The sequence below is a fragment of the Girardinichthys multiradiatus genome, chromosome 6, assembly GCF_021462225.1.
Source record: "Girardinichthys multiradiatus isolate DD_20200921_A chromosome 6, DD_fGirMul_XY1, whole genome shotgun sequence".
NCBI lineage: Eukaryota > Metazoa > Chordata > Actinopteri > Cyprinodontiformes > Goodeidae > Girardinichthys > Girardinichthys multiradiatus.
In genome coordinates, this window is record NC_061799.1 from 30,970,452 (window position 1) to 30,990,103 (window position 19,652).

The following is a 19,652-nucleotide window of genomic DNA, read 5'->3' on the forward strand; positions in this document are numbered from 1 at the left end:
ATTACTGGACATAACATGAATGGGAATACGGAATGTTGGGAATGCCGGAGCATCTCAGTCGAGTAATTTCAATTATTCAATTCAAAAACTGAAACTTATGCTATTTCGTTTATTTTTTTTACTGAGGAAGTGATCTACCTCAACTAGGGCTGCCAATGCCAATGTTTCGTTTATGATTTTATGAACACATTATTTTTCCTCCTAAATTGCTATTTTCTGTATTTATGTATAAAAAGTCTTCAATTTTTTTGCATCATGCTAAATAAAATGCACTTTAAAATGTGAATTATGTTTAGAATGTCACCTCCATTATGACAAAAACGAACAAAATCAAGCTTGTGTTATTTATGTATTTAAAAATAAAAGACAGGCCCTGCATATTGAGGTTGCCAAATATGATGAGTATAAACTGGAAATAAAAAGAATGTCTAAGTTCAGTCGGAGTGCAGCCCCAAAGGGAAAAAAATCATAATTATATATTTTTGTTAAAATATAATACAAAAGACTAACTTTAGACTGACTATTTATTAGGTGTATGTATCTTTTAGGAATTTTAGTTGGGAAAACTTGGTGTCAGTCATTCACATCATCTACACAATTAAATTGAATAAAAACTGGATGAATTAATTTGGGATTCAGCATTAAGTCAGCACATTAGCACATTCAAGCAGCTTATCAGTCAAACGTGGGCCACAAATGTAGCAGACGGAACACCTGTCTAACTTCAGAGAGCGTTGAACAGCTTAAAAAAACCACTGACTGAATTTATTTTTCTCTGGCTCGTCACCAGCCTTGCTTGATCTCTCTGGTTCTCCTGCGCTCGGCTGCTGCAGTCCGTAACAAAACGTAGAGTGTCCAGACCTCCGCTGATTATCGCTTAACATGAAGTGCTTTCATATTTTAAACCACAGGGGTTTGAAAACGTTGGCAAACTTTTGTAGACAGGCTTGTTGTGGAGTGATTAGGCACCCTGACTGAATACACATAATATAGAGGTGCACATACATACTGCAAGGAAAGTACACACTGCACAAAGTACTTTGGAGGAAAACTGTTCTAACTTTTAGGAATTTTATAGTAAAAAAAAAAAAAGATGAAATCCCCAAATTTTTGTCAACTAAAACAAATGTTTGTAGTCTGCACCATTGTCTATACAGCTCCTATGATTGCAGAGGGGCTTAATTGCAAGGATTTTTTTCTCTTAATTTTAAAGGCTATAGTTTAAATTAGATTAAACCCAATGTAAAAAATGGCTTTGCAACTCAGCAATAGTTCATTCCTTTTTCTCCTTGTTCCAGATGAGATGCTTACCCCATTGCCTCTGGTCCAGGAGTGGCATATAACCGGTGGTAGTTGTAGCCCATGTCTGTGTGCGGTGGTTCTTGAATCACCAAGTCTTGAATGGGCTTGGCTTCACAATCCTTTCAACCCTGCAATTACGGCTGTTGTTAGTGGACCTTCACTCTGAACATCAAAATTATTTTTCAATGACCTTTCGGGCTTATCCTTCTTGACTGTTTGCTGGACAACTCTCAAGTTAGCAGTTTTATATATTCATGTTTTAATTGGTATTATTTAGCATTAAATGTTTTTTTTAAACTAAATTTAGGGATTTCATTTGCAGTAAGCCATAATCATCAAGATTAACAAAAATAATCTCTTGAAATACATTACTTTGTGTAATAAATGCATATAAGTTTCACTCTTTGAATTGAATTACTAAAATAAGTTCATTGATTTATGACGTTTTACTTATTGGGATGGACCTATAAAAAGTGACTTCATTTATTGTATATGTCTAATGTATGTGAGTTTTATTACTATAGTTTTTTTTTTTTTTTTTTACTACTATTCTACATGACAAAGAATAAATACATAACTGCTTCACCTTGCAGGCCCAAAGCAGGAGACACATCCAGTGATGAGGAGTCCAAGGAGGTTAGTGCTGCATCCTGCCAAGAGAGGCTGCAGCCAGGAGATGGACAACACCATTCCACCCCACACACTTATAGGAAGTCACTGCGCCTTTCCTCTGATCAGATAGTAGGTGCACTGTTGCATAGTGTTCTATCTTTAATACGTTTACGCTATTTAAGTTTAAAATAGAGTTGTTATATTGTTTCATTACATGTTTAATTTTTTTGCACAGTTTCATTTCGAAATGTGTTATAATGCCCTCTGGAATCCAGCGTTTACAAAGCTCAAACCATCTATTCTGTGCTTCAGAGCTCCCTCTGCTTGCTGAATATTAAATACATTTTTTTATTGTTGCACTTGGAGCCAGCAGGGGGCCCTAAAGACCTGTACAGTTCTCTGCAGTATGGCAAAACAAATTGTTCATTAGAGCAGTGCCGATGTTTGGGTTTATTCTTGTGAATGAAATAAATTCTTCCTTCAGATGGCCTTACATTTCTCATTCTGTTTTTTTTTTTCAGGCTAGTCTGAAACTAAAAGAGGGGCCAAACGACGTGACATTTAGCATTACCACCCAGTACCAGGGTACATGCCGCTGTGAGGGGACCATCTACCTGTGGAACTGGGATGACAAAGTCATCATCTCTGACATCGACGGTACCATCACAAAGTAGGTGCTTTTAAAGAAAAGTCTAAAACATAAAAATAAAGTCCAAATCTATAAAAGAATGCTAAGCATGCATTTTTTTCATGTACTCATTGTCAACAGTGCAGCACGTATGGAGAATTATTTGTGGAACCCTTTTTTTGGGTTTCTTTTTTATAAATACTTGCAAATTTACTGGTTTACAATTCTGCATATTTTTAGAAACTGCTGTTCCTGCCCCTGTCTTGCTGGTGCCTCTTTGACTTTTGCTGCAAAATGGTGATCTATTTTAAAATCAGTAAAGGCCCAGATTGTCAGTCTTGGATCTTATTCTGTAAACATTCATTATGCAGAAGTGGAAACGGCACTTCTTTTAGCAAGGCACCATCTGTAGCACAGCCCTTTGTGTTGTCACTAAATGATATAACTTTCAATTGTTGGTGTTATTTCTGGTTGTCGGTTTAGATTACCAGGTTAGACTGCAGGGCAGACAGTAAAACTATACATAAATATCTATAAATGCTGTGGAAGATTTGCTGTAGTGGTCCCAAATGTTATCACATGATCATCTTGAGATTTTACCACATGGCTGGTGGGGGAAAAAAAATAAAATAACTGAGCAAAATCTTTGGACATTTACAAATTTTTGTGCTCTGGTCCTGTTTCAAGACTGCATTATATGACAACAAAATTCACATAATATTAGAAATACAGAATTCTACTGATAAAAATGTGTTTACTCTGCTTTGATTTCTATCAATTTCTTCTGATAGAGATATCCAGAAATGTATGCAGGTCTGTTTAAGTAAATAATCTCACCAATAGTAACTCATTTGAACCAAAACTGATGTCTGCAGCCTATTTTCTGCCTGTTCTGTGATGTTTGAAGTCACAGAAAAGTCCAGATCCACTAGAGCTTATTAACTCTGCAAACCCCAAGGGCAGCATGTGACGTGGTGCTCTTTCAAGAACAAGTTGAAGAGTACAGGAAGTATAATGAGCCCATTTACATCTTGTTCTGTCAGTGCACACAGCCATAAGCTGAGGGTGACACTGTTCTTCCTATGGGGCCAGTGATTCTCAATAGCTGAGAAAATCCCATAATGTTCCATGTGTACGATGAAATGTTAATGTAATGGGGTGTGGTTTATTTAACCTCTTCAGAATAGTCTGTACATTGCAATCTGCTAATTTTTTCCTATTTGCTTATTTAATCTGTGAGTTTACATCGGTTGCATTTTACATTTTGAGTGACATGCCTCACAGATGGATATTATTTTCAAAATAATGTTTGTTTGTTTTTAGATCAGATGTGTTTGGACAGATTCTCCCACAGTTGGGGAAAGACTGGACCCACCAGGGCATTGCCAAGCTGTACCACTCTGTGGCCGAGTAAGTGCACAACAACAGGGATTAATTACAGGGACAGAATGAATGTTTGGTCAGGTGGTGAGGAGTGCCAGTCTTTGATTCCCAGTCGGCTTTCTGGGGAGTTGATATTTCCTCTCAGTGTTTGCGTGGGATGCTGTGAAGTGGATGACTCAGTGTGCTCAATTAGAATCACGACTTAATGTTTCTTTTAGCTTTTAGCAAGAATTAACTGAATTTCCAAGAAGTGATTAAATTTGTAGTATTATATTTGCTGCTTTAGAACATTTTAGCCACACAGAAACTTTAGTGACTAGGATAGTTACTGTAAATACACACTTGAGTGGAATTAAAATGCTTGGAGCTTTCAGAACATTATGATATATGTAGAAGCTGTTGGCCATGATGATGATGATGGTTGTTCAAGCAGCCTTTTTGATCGCTCCTCTCTCGCGACGCAGGAATGGCTATAAATTCTTGTACTGCTCAGCTCGGGCTATCGGCATGGCCGACATGACAAGAGGTTACCTGCAGTGGGTCAATGACGGAGGCACCATCCTTCCACGAGGACCTCTCATGCTGTCTCCCAGCAGCCTCTTCTCTGCATTCCACAGGTACTGTAAAGTGTGCTAATGTCCACCACTCTCATCTTGATAGTTATCAAATACATGACGTTTTCATTACCACAAAATGTTCCTTTTGAAAACCATCTCTTACTAAATAGACTAAATAAGTAGTGAACTGAGGCATGGAGCGCATAACAGGGATAGGCAGGGGCTCCTGTTTAAGGTTTGGACCTGGCTAAAAGACATCAAATTAATTTTCTGTGGTTATAAAACATTCCTGTATTCAGTTTTACTTGTATCCATACATTTACTTCAAGTATAGCAAGAATATAAGCATGAAAGAACCTTGTATTAGGATTTAAGACTGCTGAAGTTAATCATACCAATCCTGAACCTGCTGTCAATCATATTTGCTGTAAACTACACCTCCCTACTGAATAGCACCACTATTTTTATTCTTGGTGCTCTCGTGTTGTCTAATTTTCTGACATTTCTAGGTGATGCCTGACTACTATGATTGTGTGGTGCATGCCTTATAAGCGTCTAGCAGACATTATTCTTAAAACAAGAAATCTTCTGAAGGATTAGTTATACATTTAGTTGTACGTTAGCTACAGTATGTCCCTGTTTTGTTTAGGTCTATTTTTACATTCTGGAAAAAAAAGACACCCTTGTCCAATTTTCATGGTATAATTAACACCGTCCATAGATGGTTATTTTCACATTTATTTATCGATATTTTTATTTCTACATTTATTGTTCTCAGTAATCTTCCCTAACCTAAAACTGTTTTCTTAATGTATGTTTGTTTTTTTTGACTAGCGAATTTACGTCCAGTATTTGTAATTTTTTTATTTTGTTGCTCTTTAAATATCGTGCCCTGGTTGGGAAATGTATTTTCAGCAATTGCCAGTTAGATCTTTACCTGTGTTACTATTCACAACTTGCTATATTCATCTCAATTCAACTAATTTGAGTGAAAACCCAGATTTAATCTTTTTTCGAAATACTATTACAAAAATAACTCCAGGTATAAATGGCAAATATTTATATCTATTTGCTAATAGATGCAAACAGAAAATGTATTTTTCCAGGTTAACAAAAAATATCTGGGGTTTAGAATAATCAGTTGTTTGTATTGGATAGATTGCAACAATTGTCCTCATAACTCATGACTAATGTTGACCGTTGAACCAATATAACCCTTCATCTACTGTCAGAGGCTTGTTGGCTTTGACACATCATTGTGTCCACCTCATATCTTCTGTGTTTAAATATACAAACGGTATTGGTTTATTATCAGATGTGATCTGAATTTTAAAAGAAGCCTTGCTGTGAAAGTACACAGTAGATCTGTGGTAATATTTCATTTCAACACTGCTTACTTGTATTTTGAATCGTGCAGCGGGGATGTTTTTTTTTATCGCTATGGTAATGTTCTCCAGATTCGTTTCAAATGGACGTTATCAATTTGCAAATGTTGCTTTTTCAAAATGAGTGTCTTCATTTATTTGCTTCTAAAAGACCTTTTGATTTCTTAAGGTTGTCTGATCATTTCTGATATTTGGGTTGGGCTTTTACGTGTTTTGTTCAGAAAAAACCTGATTTACCAAAAAAAAAAGAAATTGTATGCGGTTTTAATAGACAGGCTGAACTAAAGATATGTTTGCTTTAAAACCATCTATCTTTGACAACATTTATGGTGAGCACCCAGAGGTTCATAAAACTGTTTATTTCAGGGAGGTCATCGAGAAAAAACCAGAGATCTTCAAGATTGAATGCCTTACAGACATCAAGAACCTGTTTCAGAATAACAAGCAGCCTTTCTACGCCGCCTTTGGGAATCGAGCTAATGTGAGTTAATGCATGTTTGAAAATCTCCGACTGCCACACATAAAAGTGCTTGTTTTTCTACATGAACTGCTTTTTTTTGTTACAAGTGGATGCACTCAGGGGTGTATTGCAATGTCAACACGACTCTTTGGCTCTCAGTTAGCAGACACAAACAAGTGAAATCAGTACTGGGCTGAACCCGAGTTGAGGTCACTTTGTAAGTCTGAGCCTCTGTGACCTCATTTGTGGAATGGAGTGAAGCATGGGTAGAGCAACATATCATCCTATCCTGTCTTCAGCTGTATAAACACCTACACCCCATGAAGCAACTGTAACTCTCTCTGTTGCTCAGCAAAGAAAACCAAATTTAAATAAGCTCATCTAAACAGCTGAAATATTTCCATTAAATGCTTTTGGAGCAACAAAAACAGGACATTTGTGGTTAATGATATTTATGTACTCCTACCACCAGTGTGCATTATTACCTGAGGTTATTTTCAAGGTTTCTACAGCCAAGGGCTCTCAGGCGGCTTTCCAAAGCTTTAAAACATTTTCTTTAATGAAGTTATAATTGTTTTCACCCTTTGTTTTAAAGAGGGAGAAGAAACCCTGATGTGTATTTCCCACTACAGAAGATACACACCAAAACACTTAATCCTTCATTTGGATTTGTTTCAGATCTAATTTTCAGCATCTGCAGTAATCCTCTTATTATTTTCTCTATTCAGGATGTTTTTGCCTATAAAGAGGTTGGAGTCCCACTGTGTAGGATATTCACAGTTAACCCCAAAGGAGAGCTGATCCAGGAGCAGACCAAGGGCAACAAGTCCTCGTAAGTAAATGCTAAAAGATGTAAGATGTCATTGATGCTGCAAATCAGTTTCACAGGGATGTTTCTTCAGTTCTTTCTTTTTTCCTCCTTAAGTAGTCCCTGCTAGTCATTGTCTCACTTATCCTGCAACTTTCTAATGATTCTCATGTTAACGCTTATTTTGTTGCACCTACTGTGAGCTCTGGCTGGAAACTAAAGACCAAAGCTGTTGATTTTGGTCTTATTTAAGGTTATGGAACCTGTTTACCAAACAGAACAACCTTGATTCAAATCAAGTAGGTTTAGGAGTGACCACTACTCTTTATTTAGACTTTATTTAGGGCAAAGCTCTGCATTCTAGGGCCTTCCCCAGCCACATTAAATGTCTCGGAATAACCCTAGGTGGGCAATAGAAAATATAAATTTAAATATTCATGAAGTGTTGATTCTGCACACAAATCCAAGTACACTTAAAAAACGCCTTTTCTTTGAAGGTGGCTGCTGCCGTTACTCTGTTTGGGCTGCTAGATCAGCACCCTGAGTGTGTGTGGCAGTGTCAGCTCATCCTAAATTGAAAGACTGATGCAGAGTGTAGAGTTTGTCATGCTACATGGACTTCTAATTAAGGGCTGCACAATCTATTGCCATAATGCATCGTTACTTTTAAGTATTTATCTCCCAAAATAAAGTGGTTCTCTTAGTGAAGACCAGACTGCTCTATTCATGGATTACAGCATAAAATAAGACTAATCAGACTAAACATGCAGTTAAAGGAAAGCATTTTCAACTTTTAATTTTTTCACCACTGTTGACAACTATTGTTTTCCACATTTTATTATTCAGGTGTAATGACAACTGCCTGCAAGTTACCAGCAAAATCATATTCAAATTTTTGGAATAATTGAGTTTAGCTGATTATTCAGCCCAACAACAATCACAGTTACTCAAATGGGGCCTTTAAAAAATAAAGTGCCCAGTCTTGTTTTTGGGTGTCTCAGAGAAGCTATATTTTTGACATGATCTTCATCTCTCATTCTGCTTGACTTCACTATAATCTTGATAGCATCTTACTCTCTGTCTCAGATTTGTCAGGACTATAATACCAATCATTAAAAATGACATGCCGGGATCAGATCAGGACCTCTCTAATTATAAACACAACTTTTAAAAACCTTGTTATACCTCGATGCCAGTAATCAGTCAGTACCTAAATGTGCGTTGGGGTCTTTTACTGTTGCATGAATGTTTCATCTCACTTCTTGTAAGCTGCTTTTCTATATGTATAAAACCTTAAAACCTCTTAACACAATCTTTCCCTTCACAGCTATGGGAGGCTTAGCGAGCTGGTGGAGCACGTGTTCCCTCTGCTGAGTAAAGAGCAGACCGAAGCCTTTTTGATGCCTGAATTCAGCTCCTTTTGTTATTGGAGACAACCTCTACCAGAAATCAACCCTGATGACCTGCTCTAATAGCCAGCCATCCATCTACATGAGACAGGACCGTACTCTAGAGTGCAACACATGTGGACTGGATCCTATACCACTTAGGCACACAGAGCTCTACAATTACTCTACCAGAGAAACAGGGTTAAGACTAAGCTAAAATATAACTTGAAAACTGTATTTATTTTAACGAGTGGAGATTAACACCAGCTAAAGCTTCACCACTGAGAGACAGACTAATTACTTACTAATGCCAAGTCATTACCTAATGACCAATCTGTAGTTGAGGTCACTGCGCAGGGATAGGAATTTAAAATGCATATTTTTATCAAACAAAGTGCTTTTAGTAACAAAAAAAGGCACTTGATTTACATTTCTAAGCAGCAGTAGTGTGACCTCTGTGTTTGCCCTGACAAAAAATAAAACAAGATCGTAATAGCTGACGGATATCAGTTTGCACCAACTGTGATGCTCTCACTCATTAGTTAGCAGGGACCCACTGTAGCAAAGCTGCTTGAAGTTCAGTTCTTTTACACTCTTTACTTACATCGCACATTTTATTGGTTTCTTTTAAAGGTCATGAACTACGTGCAGAGTGAGTTATGTTTGGTATTTTTTGTAATGAAGATGAAAAAAAAAATTGGAGAGGAATGTATGGATCCACACTAAGTTGTGACCAAACGAAGCAGCTTTATGGCATATCGTGCAGCAGTTGTTGTAAGATGTTTGTTCTGTTGTACAAGCTTTGCAAATCAGTTGTGTTCTGTTAACACGTCGTCATTATTTAAAATTAATATATTAAATTATTGATTTCTGTTGTAATTCCATTGTTTGTCAAGAAAAAGTAATTTATCTCCAATGTAATGAGGAAATACTTAAAATGGTATTTTGTTTGGTTGGCCACAGATTCTTACGCGCATAACCAGAGCTTCTTGGCTTTGTCTGATCTCTCTTCAGTCGTGTCTCCCACACCAAGCGGTTTATGTTATTTCATTTCATGTTATGGTGAGGCTCTCTACATGTAAGGCACATATAGATTCCTAGCAAACCTCAAAGTCTGCAGCTTTAGTATTAAAACATGTAAATAGAAGGGATGATGCTCAAGTTGTGACAGCAAAAATAGGCCAATCTGAAAGCAGCTTAAAAATTAAGGATTTCCTTTTGAAAGTTTCTTCTGTGTGTGTGTGTGTGTGTGTGTGTGTGTGTGTGTGTGTGTGTGTGTGTGTGTGTGTGTGTGTGTGTGTGTGTGTGTGTGTGTGATGATTTAGAGAAATAGTGGTGGGTTTTCTTGTGTTTTGTAAGTCAGAAGTGAGAATAAAAGCCTAAGTCTTAAAAGAGAAGAGGGTAGCATCCCCACCATCTTATAGCTTCAGTATGTGTATTCAAGCATGTTTATTTGTATGACAGATAAGACGAGAACTGATCGTGTTCCTCTCATGAGCAGAGGAAGAGAAATTAGTTCTGGTTTGGACATAAACAGGAAATATTTGACTTTGTCCAGGAAGCTCCACCTTGGCATTATGTGTGATTTAGAAGAACATGATTTAATGACAAGGATCATATCGTTCTCCCGAGTATAACACAAGATCTGCTTGAGAAAACTGAAGTCGCTGGAACAAACAGAACCTGCTAACCGGGACATAAAAAAGCACAGTGTAAAAGTGATAGCTACATCTAGTTTATCTTAGTTCTTTGAGTAATGTTGCTCTGATGTTTTGTGGTTGACAATGCACGTTTGTTTTTTGAATCGTTTGCTTCTTCTCTGCAAAGTTTGAAGTTAGATAAACTTATCTTAGAATTAACAAAAGGTATTTCATTCTTTCTATGAAAGTAAAGCATCTTGTGTGAAAGAATCACACTTCATTCTCTGATTCCAGGATAAATGGTATAAAATGTTTGTTGCTGTGAAGAAGCATCTGGTATATATGCTGATTATCACATTTTCTGTCTCGATGCCTTTTTGCATATTATAATTTCTGTTTTGTTTGGATGTAACGCTTGCAATTTGATTGTTTCTGACAAATATAAGTACCTTATATGTATGCTGTGCTTGATTTGTATAGAGATGTGGTTTAAAGTATGTTTAAAGAAACAAATCTCTGGTAAGAAGAAAAATACAGGCCTAATGAAACTAGCAATATGTGGCTTGTGATTCTATTTGTATTAAATATATAACTAAATCAATTTGCCTCTGAATTGCTTTTCTGTTCAAGCTGATGAAGTTCAAAAGCAACCTCAGGGTGCTGGAGCAACTTTCGCTTGGCCTGTTGATGCATTTTTCAGTTGAAATGCAGTAAGTATATTTTAGCTCGACTCCATCATGTTTTATATTTCATTGGGTTTGAACATCTCAAACATAGAAGATTTATAGAAACAGAGTAGTTGTGTGAATTAAAATCAGCATTTGTTAAGGCTTGACATACTGAACTGATGTCTAAAAGTTCTTGCCTTACTTTTTTATCCGCAGCCACTTTACATAATAATCCCAAGAATGTTTGCCTTTTGACCTAGTCTTTTCTTAGTACAACCACAAAAGAAAATCTTGTGTTGCAATCCTCCTTAAATGTTGCTTTCGTAATACATTTTCTTATTAATCACCCGGAGTTCTTTTCTTGGGATCTTGTACTCACAGTAAGGAAAAAAAAAGGAGGCAAATTTTTCAAAAGTGTAAAGTTGAGGTTTATTTCATGACAATTTAACCGTGCCTAACAAAAGTATATTCTCACTTTGCAACCATGAGAATCAATATATTTTGTGGGAATTTATGTCCAAGACCAACACAAGTAGGATATAATTGTAAAGTGGAAGTAACAATACATGGCTTTCAACATTTCTTACAAATTAAAATCTAAGCAGTGTGGTGTGCAATTGTTTTCATTCTCCTCTGAGTCAAAACTTTATAGAACCCCCTTTTGTTTTAATGCTGTGAACCTCCATCCAAGTCTCAAATCTTTTGCAGCTTCTGACAAGTTTTCTTCCAGTACTGCCCTGCATTAAACCCCATTCATATTCCTAAGACCAACTTTCATGTCCCTGCAGAAGAAAAGCATCCCCACAGGAGGATGTTGCCACAATGCAACCACCGCGTTTTACAGCGGGAATGGCACCTTGTGGGTGATGTGAAGCGTCAGTATTCTGCCACATGTTGGGCAAAATAGTTTTGTTTCTGACCAGAGCACATTTTTCCATTTGCTGTTGTAATTTGCCAGGACTTCTTCTTGCCCGTCTTCCATAGAAGTCATTTTTGTGAATGCACTGCTAATGGTTGCCTCGTCAACAGTTTGTCCCATCTGAGCTGTGGGTCTATGCAGCTTCTACAGTGTTTCCACGGGCTGTTTTACTGCCTCTTTTGCCTGGCCTTTGAGTTTAGATAGCTGGCCATGTCTTGGAAGATCTATAGACATGTGGACACACCTGAACAGAGGCGTCTCCCTTTTTAATGCTGCGCTGGGCAACTGCCCATATGGCCAATATTAGAGATTGCCACTGTGCCTGATCAGACATGTTTAGTGTTTGACAGTCTCAAAAACACTGAGTTTTTATGTATTTTATTTGAAAACAACAATTCACAATAGACAAGCGGTTTATTTATGCAATCAATATATTAGATACAAACCCTGCGTCTTGTGCTCAGGTGTCTTTCTATTAGTGGCTTGCAAACTGCAATGTAACAGCTTCTTAAATGAACATATTACTAGGAGTGTTCACACAATGACACAGCATTTTAAACTGCAGCATCCCAGCAAGTCAGTGTAAAATACAGTTTCTCTATTATTTTGTATAGTCCAAGCGTCTGATAACAATCAAGTCCTTGCTACCATTTCTCTGCTGCACTCTAGCTATGTTTTGGCTGCCGGTGAGTACAAGTAGATGGCATTGTAGGTGGAGAGGACCTCCCCGGTGTCGGTTGTGGCCAGCTGGCCTCTGGTTCTCAACAGACTAACACGGTCTCCTTTCCTCAGTGGTAGAATCAGACTGAAGGTCACGGTTCCTCCGCAGGTGCAGTTAGTGCTGTCTAAGGCCCCAGTTGAGCTCTGTAGTCTGTGGACACTGCGGTTAGAAACAGACAGCAAGGCATCTATGCGCTCCCCGTGCTTTGCCGTCAGCAGGCCTGAGATCAAGTATCGGCCCTTGTGTGGTACAGTAAATATTCCTGTGGATGAGAAGAAAAATGTAGTATTAGGATGATGCTGTTAAGATGACTGAACACTCTGCTGTCTACTGTTATGTTTTATGCATAGACCAAGCATAAAACCAACACAGCTCATCAGTTTGTATGTGTGCTGTAAAAAAACACGTATCGTTTTTTTCTCACAGTCTAACTTAAAGTCAGGCTAAACTTGTCCTGTTTCTGTTTGCTAAAGGCAAGATTGAGACAGAACTTTTTTTTAACTGTCTTCAATTTGGAAGTTTACTTACGCAAAGATTACAATGCCTTTAAACACTTTGGAAAATGCCCAGATGCTGATGTCATGGCTTTGTAAAGTTCTGATTGGTTGATAACAAATGATTAATGGCCATTCAGGACAAGAAGGCTGGAATGAAACATTTTGTTCTTATATGTTTGTGTCTTATGTGTCTCATATTGTAGTTCTTTAAGAGAAATATCAGTTGGGGGCTCGAAATACTGAAGGTCTTTGAAACTGGCATGGCGAGTATAAGACTCCACTACTTCAAAGAATCCTTGGATCCAAAGTTGACTCCGATCTGATGTTTGTGTACCCGCAGATCCAGGACAATAAACGTTAAGTAATAATCTGCTGTTTTTTTCTGATGTTTCTACCATTTCGTGCATTTCTACTGCGTCTGGATGAAGACCAAAACAAAGAGCTTAAATACCCTAAACTGTTAAAAGCACTGTCTTGGCTGCATGTAGATATGTTATACTGTATGTGAATTAATTATCACAAGAAACTCCTTCTACTTCACACTGTCTCGGAAAAGTGCTTTTAATGTTAGAGCTTTTCACATTTTGTCACATCACAACCACAATGTTCATTATATTTAATTGGGAATTTAAGACTAACACAAAGTATTGCATAATTGCAAAGTGCTGCTGATGAATGTTTTCAAAATTGCTAAATAAAAATCTGAAACGTGGTGAGCATTTGTATTTAGCCCGTCTGAGTCAGTAGTTTTGTAGAAACACCTTTTGCTGAAATTAATACTGTATCTCACTACCAGGTTTGCACATCTAGAGACTGAAACCTCTGCAAAATAATTCAAGCTCAGTCAGATTGAATGGAGAGCATCTGTGAACATGTTCTGTAATAATTGTCTAAGCCTTTAAAGAACGGCTGGAGTTATGCTTAAGATTAAGTTGCCCAGTGGACGCCATTTACTAATTAGATTACTTCTGAAGGCAATTTGTTGCACTGGATTTTCTTTAGGGGTATTAGAGTGAAGAAGAGCTAAATATAAATGCACGCCTTGGGTTGTATTTGAAAAGCATTTTAAAAACCATGTATCCTTCCACTTTATAGTACACACTACTTTCATTAGGCTTTTAAATAAAATTCTGATTAAATACAATAAACGTTGTGGTTTTGTAACACGAAAAATGTTCAAGGGGTATGAATGCTTTCCATAGAAACTGAAGACAAGGCATTTTACAAGAATAGGTAAGAATCCTGAGGAGAAAGGGAACATAAGACTGTACCTGTGTTGGGACTGTAGTGTCCTCCGTCGTTGACTAGCACCTTGTTAAAGCGGATGATGGCAAGATCATCAGTGAAGGTCGGGCACTGTGTGAGGCCAGCAGAGAAGGAGAACTGGTCTACAGAGACACTGCTGACCACTGAAACTAGATCAGGAAGAGTGAAACTCACTATTTCACATTACTTTTTGATTTACCTGAACATGAACTTTTAACAAGAAGTCCCAATATCGGAGGTCAATATAGAATTCTGAAAACATGTGCAACATCTTGTATGACAAAGTATTTTGAGGAAATATCTTACCTGGTGATTCTGCTGTACGCTGATTCAATGGGTTCAAAGGTGCTTTTGCTGTTACTGTAGCTACAAGGTAGAAGATTGTGGACAAAGAGTAATTTTGTCAAGTGCTGAAAACTTGGAAGAAGGCATCTTTTTTGCATAAAGGTTTCATTTAATTCTCTTCTCTCTTCAAAATGAATGTAAAGTTGTGTTGCACAGTGAGTTGGCAGTCATCTGAGCCAGTTTAAAACTTTGTACCGAGTGCCTGCAGATGACTTTAAATCCTTCACAATCTGCCTACACCTTCTTGAGAAAAAACACATCCGGTCCGGACTCCCTCGCACTTCCAGGCTATAAATTATTCACAGCTTTTTCACTCTTTTTTGCTCTGATGTTAAAGAAACGTTGTAGATGCATGCAATGTAACAGCTACAGTACCTCTTTGGCTCAGTGGCTGAGGCTTAGAAGACGTAGGCTGCAGAGGGGGATAGCCTGGAAGAGACAGATGACAAACACATTTTGTTTTATCATCATCTGAAGACAGAGAGAGGTCCTGCCAGAAGTAGTTTGGCTTTGTGTCTAAATATCATAGCAGGGATGGTAGAAAAAGTAAAAAAACAAAAAAACACTCAAGACACATTGCCTCACAAATGTATTAGTACCTATCTTACATTTTGTCATGTTACAACTACAAACTTTAATGTATTTCACTGGCATTTTTTACCACTGACCAACACAAAGCAGAGCATCTGAAAAGTGCAGTGTGCATTTGTCTCCTTTACTCTGATTTCCATAAAAATAATCAAGTTCAACCAATTGCCCTGTTGATAAAAAATAGAGCTATCAAAAGCCCCGTTTAAAGTTTGCCACAAGCCCTGTTGTAGAGGAAAATGTGGAGGGATGTGCTCTAGGCAGATTTTGGCCCACATGCAAAGTTCTATGTGTCATGAAAAATTACCACTCTGCCACACTTCGAACACACCATCCCCACTATTAAGCAGGGTGGTGGCAGCATTATGCCATGGTGATTCTTTCATCAACAAGACAAGGGAAACTGGTAAGAGTTCAGGTGAAGATGAATAGTGCTTGATACAGGGAAGTCTTGAAAGAAACATTTCTTTAGGATGCAGTAGACTTGAGACTGAGGTGGAGGTTACATTTCCGGCAGGACAACAACTCCAAACCTTCAACCACAGCTACAGTAAAATGGTTTAGATCAAAATCAATGTATGTGTTAAAATGACTAAGTCAAAGCTCAGTAAGAAATCCAATCAAGAATCTGTGGCAAGACTTGAAAATTTAGGTTAATATACACTCTACATCCAATCTGACTGAGCTTGAGCTAATGGCAAAGATAAAAGGCCAACAATTGCATACCCCCAATGCTGTAATTGCAGCAAAAGGTTCTACAAAGTACTGATGTCTGGGGGCTGAGTTTCATTTGTAGAAAATGTGGAAAACCATTAATTCATTTCCTTTCATTCATAACAGTGCCAAATGAAATAGATTTTAGGTTTATGTAGGTACTGTGACAAAATGTGTAAACATTAAAGAATTATTAAAACATACAAAATGCTCTAATCTTCAGATTCTCTTCAGAATTGTTTCAGATGTGTCTTTTTATAATCAATTTACAAGCAGTTTAGGGGTTTACTGACTTTTGACCCTTGGAATGGCATTGTGGTGTCAGTTATGTAAAATGTTAAATAAAGTAAAAAATATATATTTAATGTGTACAAAAAAATGCTCAAGCTTGCTGAGTTTCTAATCCTGCTGACCCCTATCTCACAAAAAAATATGTAATAGAATGTTTTATTATTTGCACTCTGCTGAAGGTTAAATCTGTGGGAACACGAAACAACAATCGCAAAAAAAAATGTAATCAAAACCACAAGGAAAAACACAAGACATTACTGAAATATCACCTGTGAAAATAAGTTTCGTCTCTTGGGTTAAGATTTTAAAGCTCGCTGGCAGTACACGTCTTGATCTCCCACACGATAAGGTACGGTTATAACTAATGTAGGCTGTTTTCTACTCTTTACTGCCAAACAAGATGAATGCGAGAACAAAACCTTTGTCTTGGTTTTTTGATATTCTGTTTAAACGTGGTCCATGTCGTGCATTTAATTAACTCCAGAACTGTCTGATTCTGTTTTCAGTTGTTGTCTTCCATCTTATTGGATTTGACCTCCATTGAAAGGCCCTGGGCAAGCTGTAGAAACAATTAATGGGGATGACCAAACATCTGATGCACATTTACACAGTTAAAGCCTTGTTATGCGTAACACATTTCAGGCTCAAAAGAAATAAACAGACCCAAGTATAACTTTGAACTCAGGACTTCTACAGCCTGTGGATCCAGTTCACATTTAAAACAGACATGAGTGGTTTTTGGCTATGTATTTTTAACCATGCACACTTATGTTAGATATTGATTGGTATTTTTATTCTATGCACATTTTACCTGCATAAAACTCCACATACTATCTAAAACGCTTCCTTAATTGTTTTGGCACCTCCTTTATCCCAGATATAGGATCAAATGAGCAAGTTATTTCCAACACAGGTATTCCTATCAATTAATGTACTAAATAATATTTAAGGTAGGTCACCAATGTTAGTGCTGAAGTCACAAAAAAGTATCAACACTTGAAAAATGGCGACAAAGTGTCATGTTTAATTTGCAACAATGTAATATATTTATATCACTATTTCGATTTCTACTGATGTGTGAAAACAATGTAGCAAGTTAAACTGATTGCCCAACTCACATCTTTCACATGCCATTACAGGAGTCAAGCTGAAACAACTGAATTAATGACTCTAGAATATGCCATTCAGCTTCCTATTTTATTTTATTTTATTTTTTGGCGGGGTAAGGTTGTTGGAAGTGTATATTAAGTTGGTTGCTATTTTGCTACTATTTTTGCAGAACTACAGAACTGAAGCCTGATGTTTTGATGTGTAAGATGTTAAATGCACATATACAGGGGTTGGACAATGAAACTGAAACACCTGTCATTTTAGTGTGGGAGGTTTCATGGCTGAATTGGACCAGCCTGGTAGCCAGTCTTCATTGATTGCACATTGCACCAGTAAGAGCAGAGTGTGAAGGTTCAATTAGCAGGGTAAGAGCACAGTTTTGCTCAAAATATTGAAATGCACACAACATTATGGGTGACATACAAGAGTTCAAAAGAGGACAAATTGTTGGTGCACGTCTTGCTGGCACATCTGTGACCAAGACAGCAAGTCTTTGTGATGTATCAAGAGCCACGGTATCCAGGGTAATGTCAGCATACAACCAAGAAGGACAAACCACATCCAACAAGATTAACTGTGGACGCAAGAGGAAGCTGTCTGAAAGGGATGTTTGGTTGCTAACCCGAATTGTATCCAAAAAACATAAAACCACGGCTGCCCAAATCACGGCAGAATTAAATGTGCATCTCAACTCTCCTGTTTCCACCAGAACTGTCCGTCGGGAGCTCCACAGGGTCAATATACAGGTCCTTCTCAAAATATTAGCATATTGTGATAAAGTTCATTATTTTCCATAATGTAATGATGAAAATTTAACATTTATATATTTTAGATTCATTGCACACTAACTGAAATATTTCAGGTCTTTTATTATCTTAATACGGATGATTTTGGCATACAGCTCATGAAAACCCAAAATTCCTATCTCACAAAATTAGCATATCATTAAAAGGGTCTCTAAACGAGCTATGAACCTAATCATCTGAATCAACGAGTTAACTCTAAACACCTGCAAAAGATTCCTGAGGCCTTTAAAACTCCCAGCCTGGTTCATCACTCAAAACCCCAATCATGGGTAAGACTGCTGACCTGACTGCTGTCCAGAAGGCCACTATTGACACCCTCAAGCAAGAGGGTAAGACACAGAAAGAAATTTCTGAACGAATAGGCTGTTACCAGAGTGCTGTATCAAGGCACCTCAGTGGGAAGTCTGTGGGAAGGAAAAAGTGTGGCAGAAAACGCTGCACAACGAGAAGAGGTGACTGGACCCTGAGGAAGATTGTGGAGAAGGGCCGATTCCAGACCTTGGGGGACCTGCGGAAGCAGTGGACTGAGTCTGGAGTAGAAACATCCAGAGCCACCGTGCACAGGCGTGTGCAGGAAATGGGCTACAGGTGCCGCATTCCCCAGGTCAAGCCACTTTTGAACCAGAAACAGCGGCAGAAGCGCCTGACCTGGGCTACAGAGAAGCAGCACTGGACTGTTGCTCAGTGGTCCAAAGTACTTTTTTCAGATGAAAGCAAATTCTGCATGTCATTCGGAAATCAAGGTGCCAGAGTCTGGAGGAAGACTGGGGAGAAGGAAATGCCAAAATGCCAGAAGTCCAGTGTCAAGTACCCACAGTCAGTGATGGTCTGGGGTGCCGTGTCAGCTGCTGGTGTTGGTCCACTGTGTTTTATCAAGGGCAGGGTCAATGCAGCTAGCTATCAGGAGATTTTGGAGCACTTCATGCTTCCATCTGCTGAAAAGCTTTATGGAGATGAAGATTTCATTTTTCAGCACGACCTGGCACCTGCTCACAGTGCCAAAACCACTGGTAAATGGTTTACTGACCATGGTATCACTGTGCTCAATTGGCCTGCCAACTCTCCTGACCTGAACCCCATAGACAATCTGTGGGATATTGTGAAGAGAACGTTGAGAGACTCAAAACCCAACACTCTGGATGAGCTAGAGGCCGCTATCGAAGCATCCTGGGCCTCCATAAGACCTCAGCAGTGCCACAGGCTGATTGCCTCCACGCCACGCCGCATTGAAGCAGTCATTTCTGCCAAAGGATTCCCGACCAAGTATTGAGTGCATAACTGTACATGATTATTTGAAGGTTGACGTTTTTTGTATTAAAAACACTTTTCTTTTATTGGTCGGATGAAATATGCTAATTTTGTGAGATAGGAATTTTGGGTTTTCATGAGCTGTATGCCAAAATCATCCGTATTAAGACAATAAAAGACCTGAAATATTTCAGTTAGTGTGCAATGAATCTAAAATATATGAATGTTAAATTTTCATCATGACATTATGGAAAATAATGAACTTTATCACAATATGCTAATATTTTGAGAAGGACCTGTACACGGCCGCGCTGCT

The 19,652-nt window shown here is 38.0% G+C and overlaps 2 protein-coding genes across 4 annotated transcripts in view; one reads left to right on the forward strand and one right to left on the reverse strand.

The window, feature by feature from the left end:
• The window catches only part of lpin2 (lipin 2), a 28,956-nt gene extending 18,192 nt beyond the window's left edge, over window positions 1–10,764 (forward strand). For all 3 annotated transcript variants that reach the window (XM_047369483.1, XM_047369485.1, XM_047369484.1), the window contains exons 14-20: window positions 1,896–2,043; window positions 2,436–2,584; window positions 3,866–3,952; window positions 4,390–4,542; window positions 6,234–6,348; window positions 7,056–7,159; window positions 8,463–10,764. In XM_047369483.1, the coding sequence (XP_047225439.1) occupies window positions 1,896–2,043; window positions 2,436–2,584; window positions 3,866–3,952; window positions 4,390–4,542; window positions 6,234–6,348; window positions 7,056–7,159; window positions 8,463–8,607 (901 nt within the window). In that variant the 3' untranslated portion in view covers window positions 8,608–10,764. The remainder of the gene's footprint in view (window positions 1–1,895; window positions 2,044–2,435; window positions 2,585–3,865; window positions 3,953–4,389; window positions 4,543–6,233; window positions 6,349–7,055; window positions 7,160–8,462) is intronic.
• A 1,348-nt stretch (window positions 10,765–12,112) lies between these two features.
• emilin2a (elastin microfibril interfacer 2a) overlaps window positions 12,113–19,652 on the reverse strand; it is a 38,295-nt gene continuing 30,755 nt past the window's right edge. The window contains exons 6-9 of the mRNA XM_047369482.1: window positions 14,955–15,008; window positions 14,541–14,600; window positions 14,240–14,383; window positions 12,113–12,733 (exon numbers count right to left, since the gene is read on the reverse strand). Coding sequence (XP_047225438.1) covers window positions 12,420–12,733; window positions 14,240–14,383; window positions 14,541–14,600; window positions 14,955–15,008 — 572 coding nt within the window. The 3' untranslated portion in view covers window positions 12,113–12,419. The remainder of the gene's footprint in view (window positions 12,734–14,239; window positions 14,384–14,540; window positions 14,601–14,954; window positions 15,009–19,652) is intronic.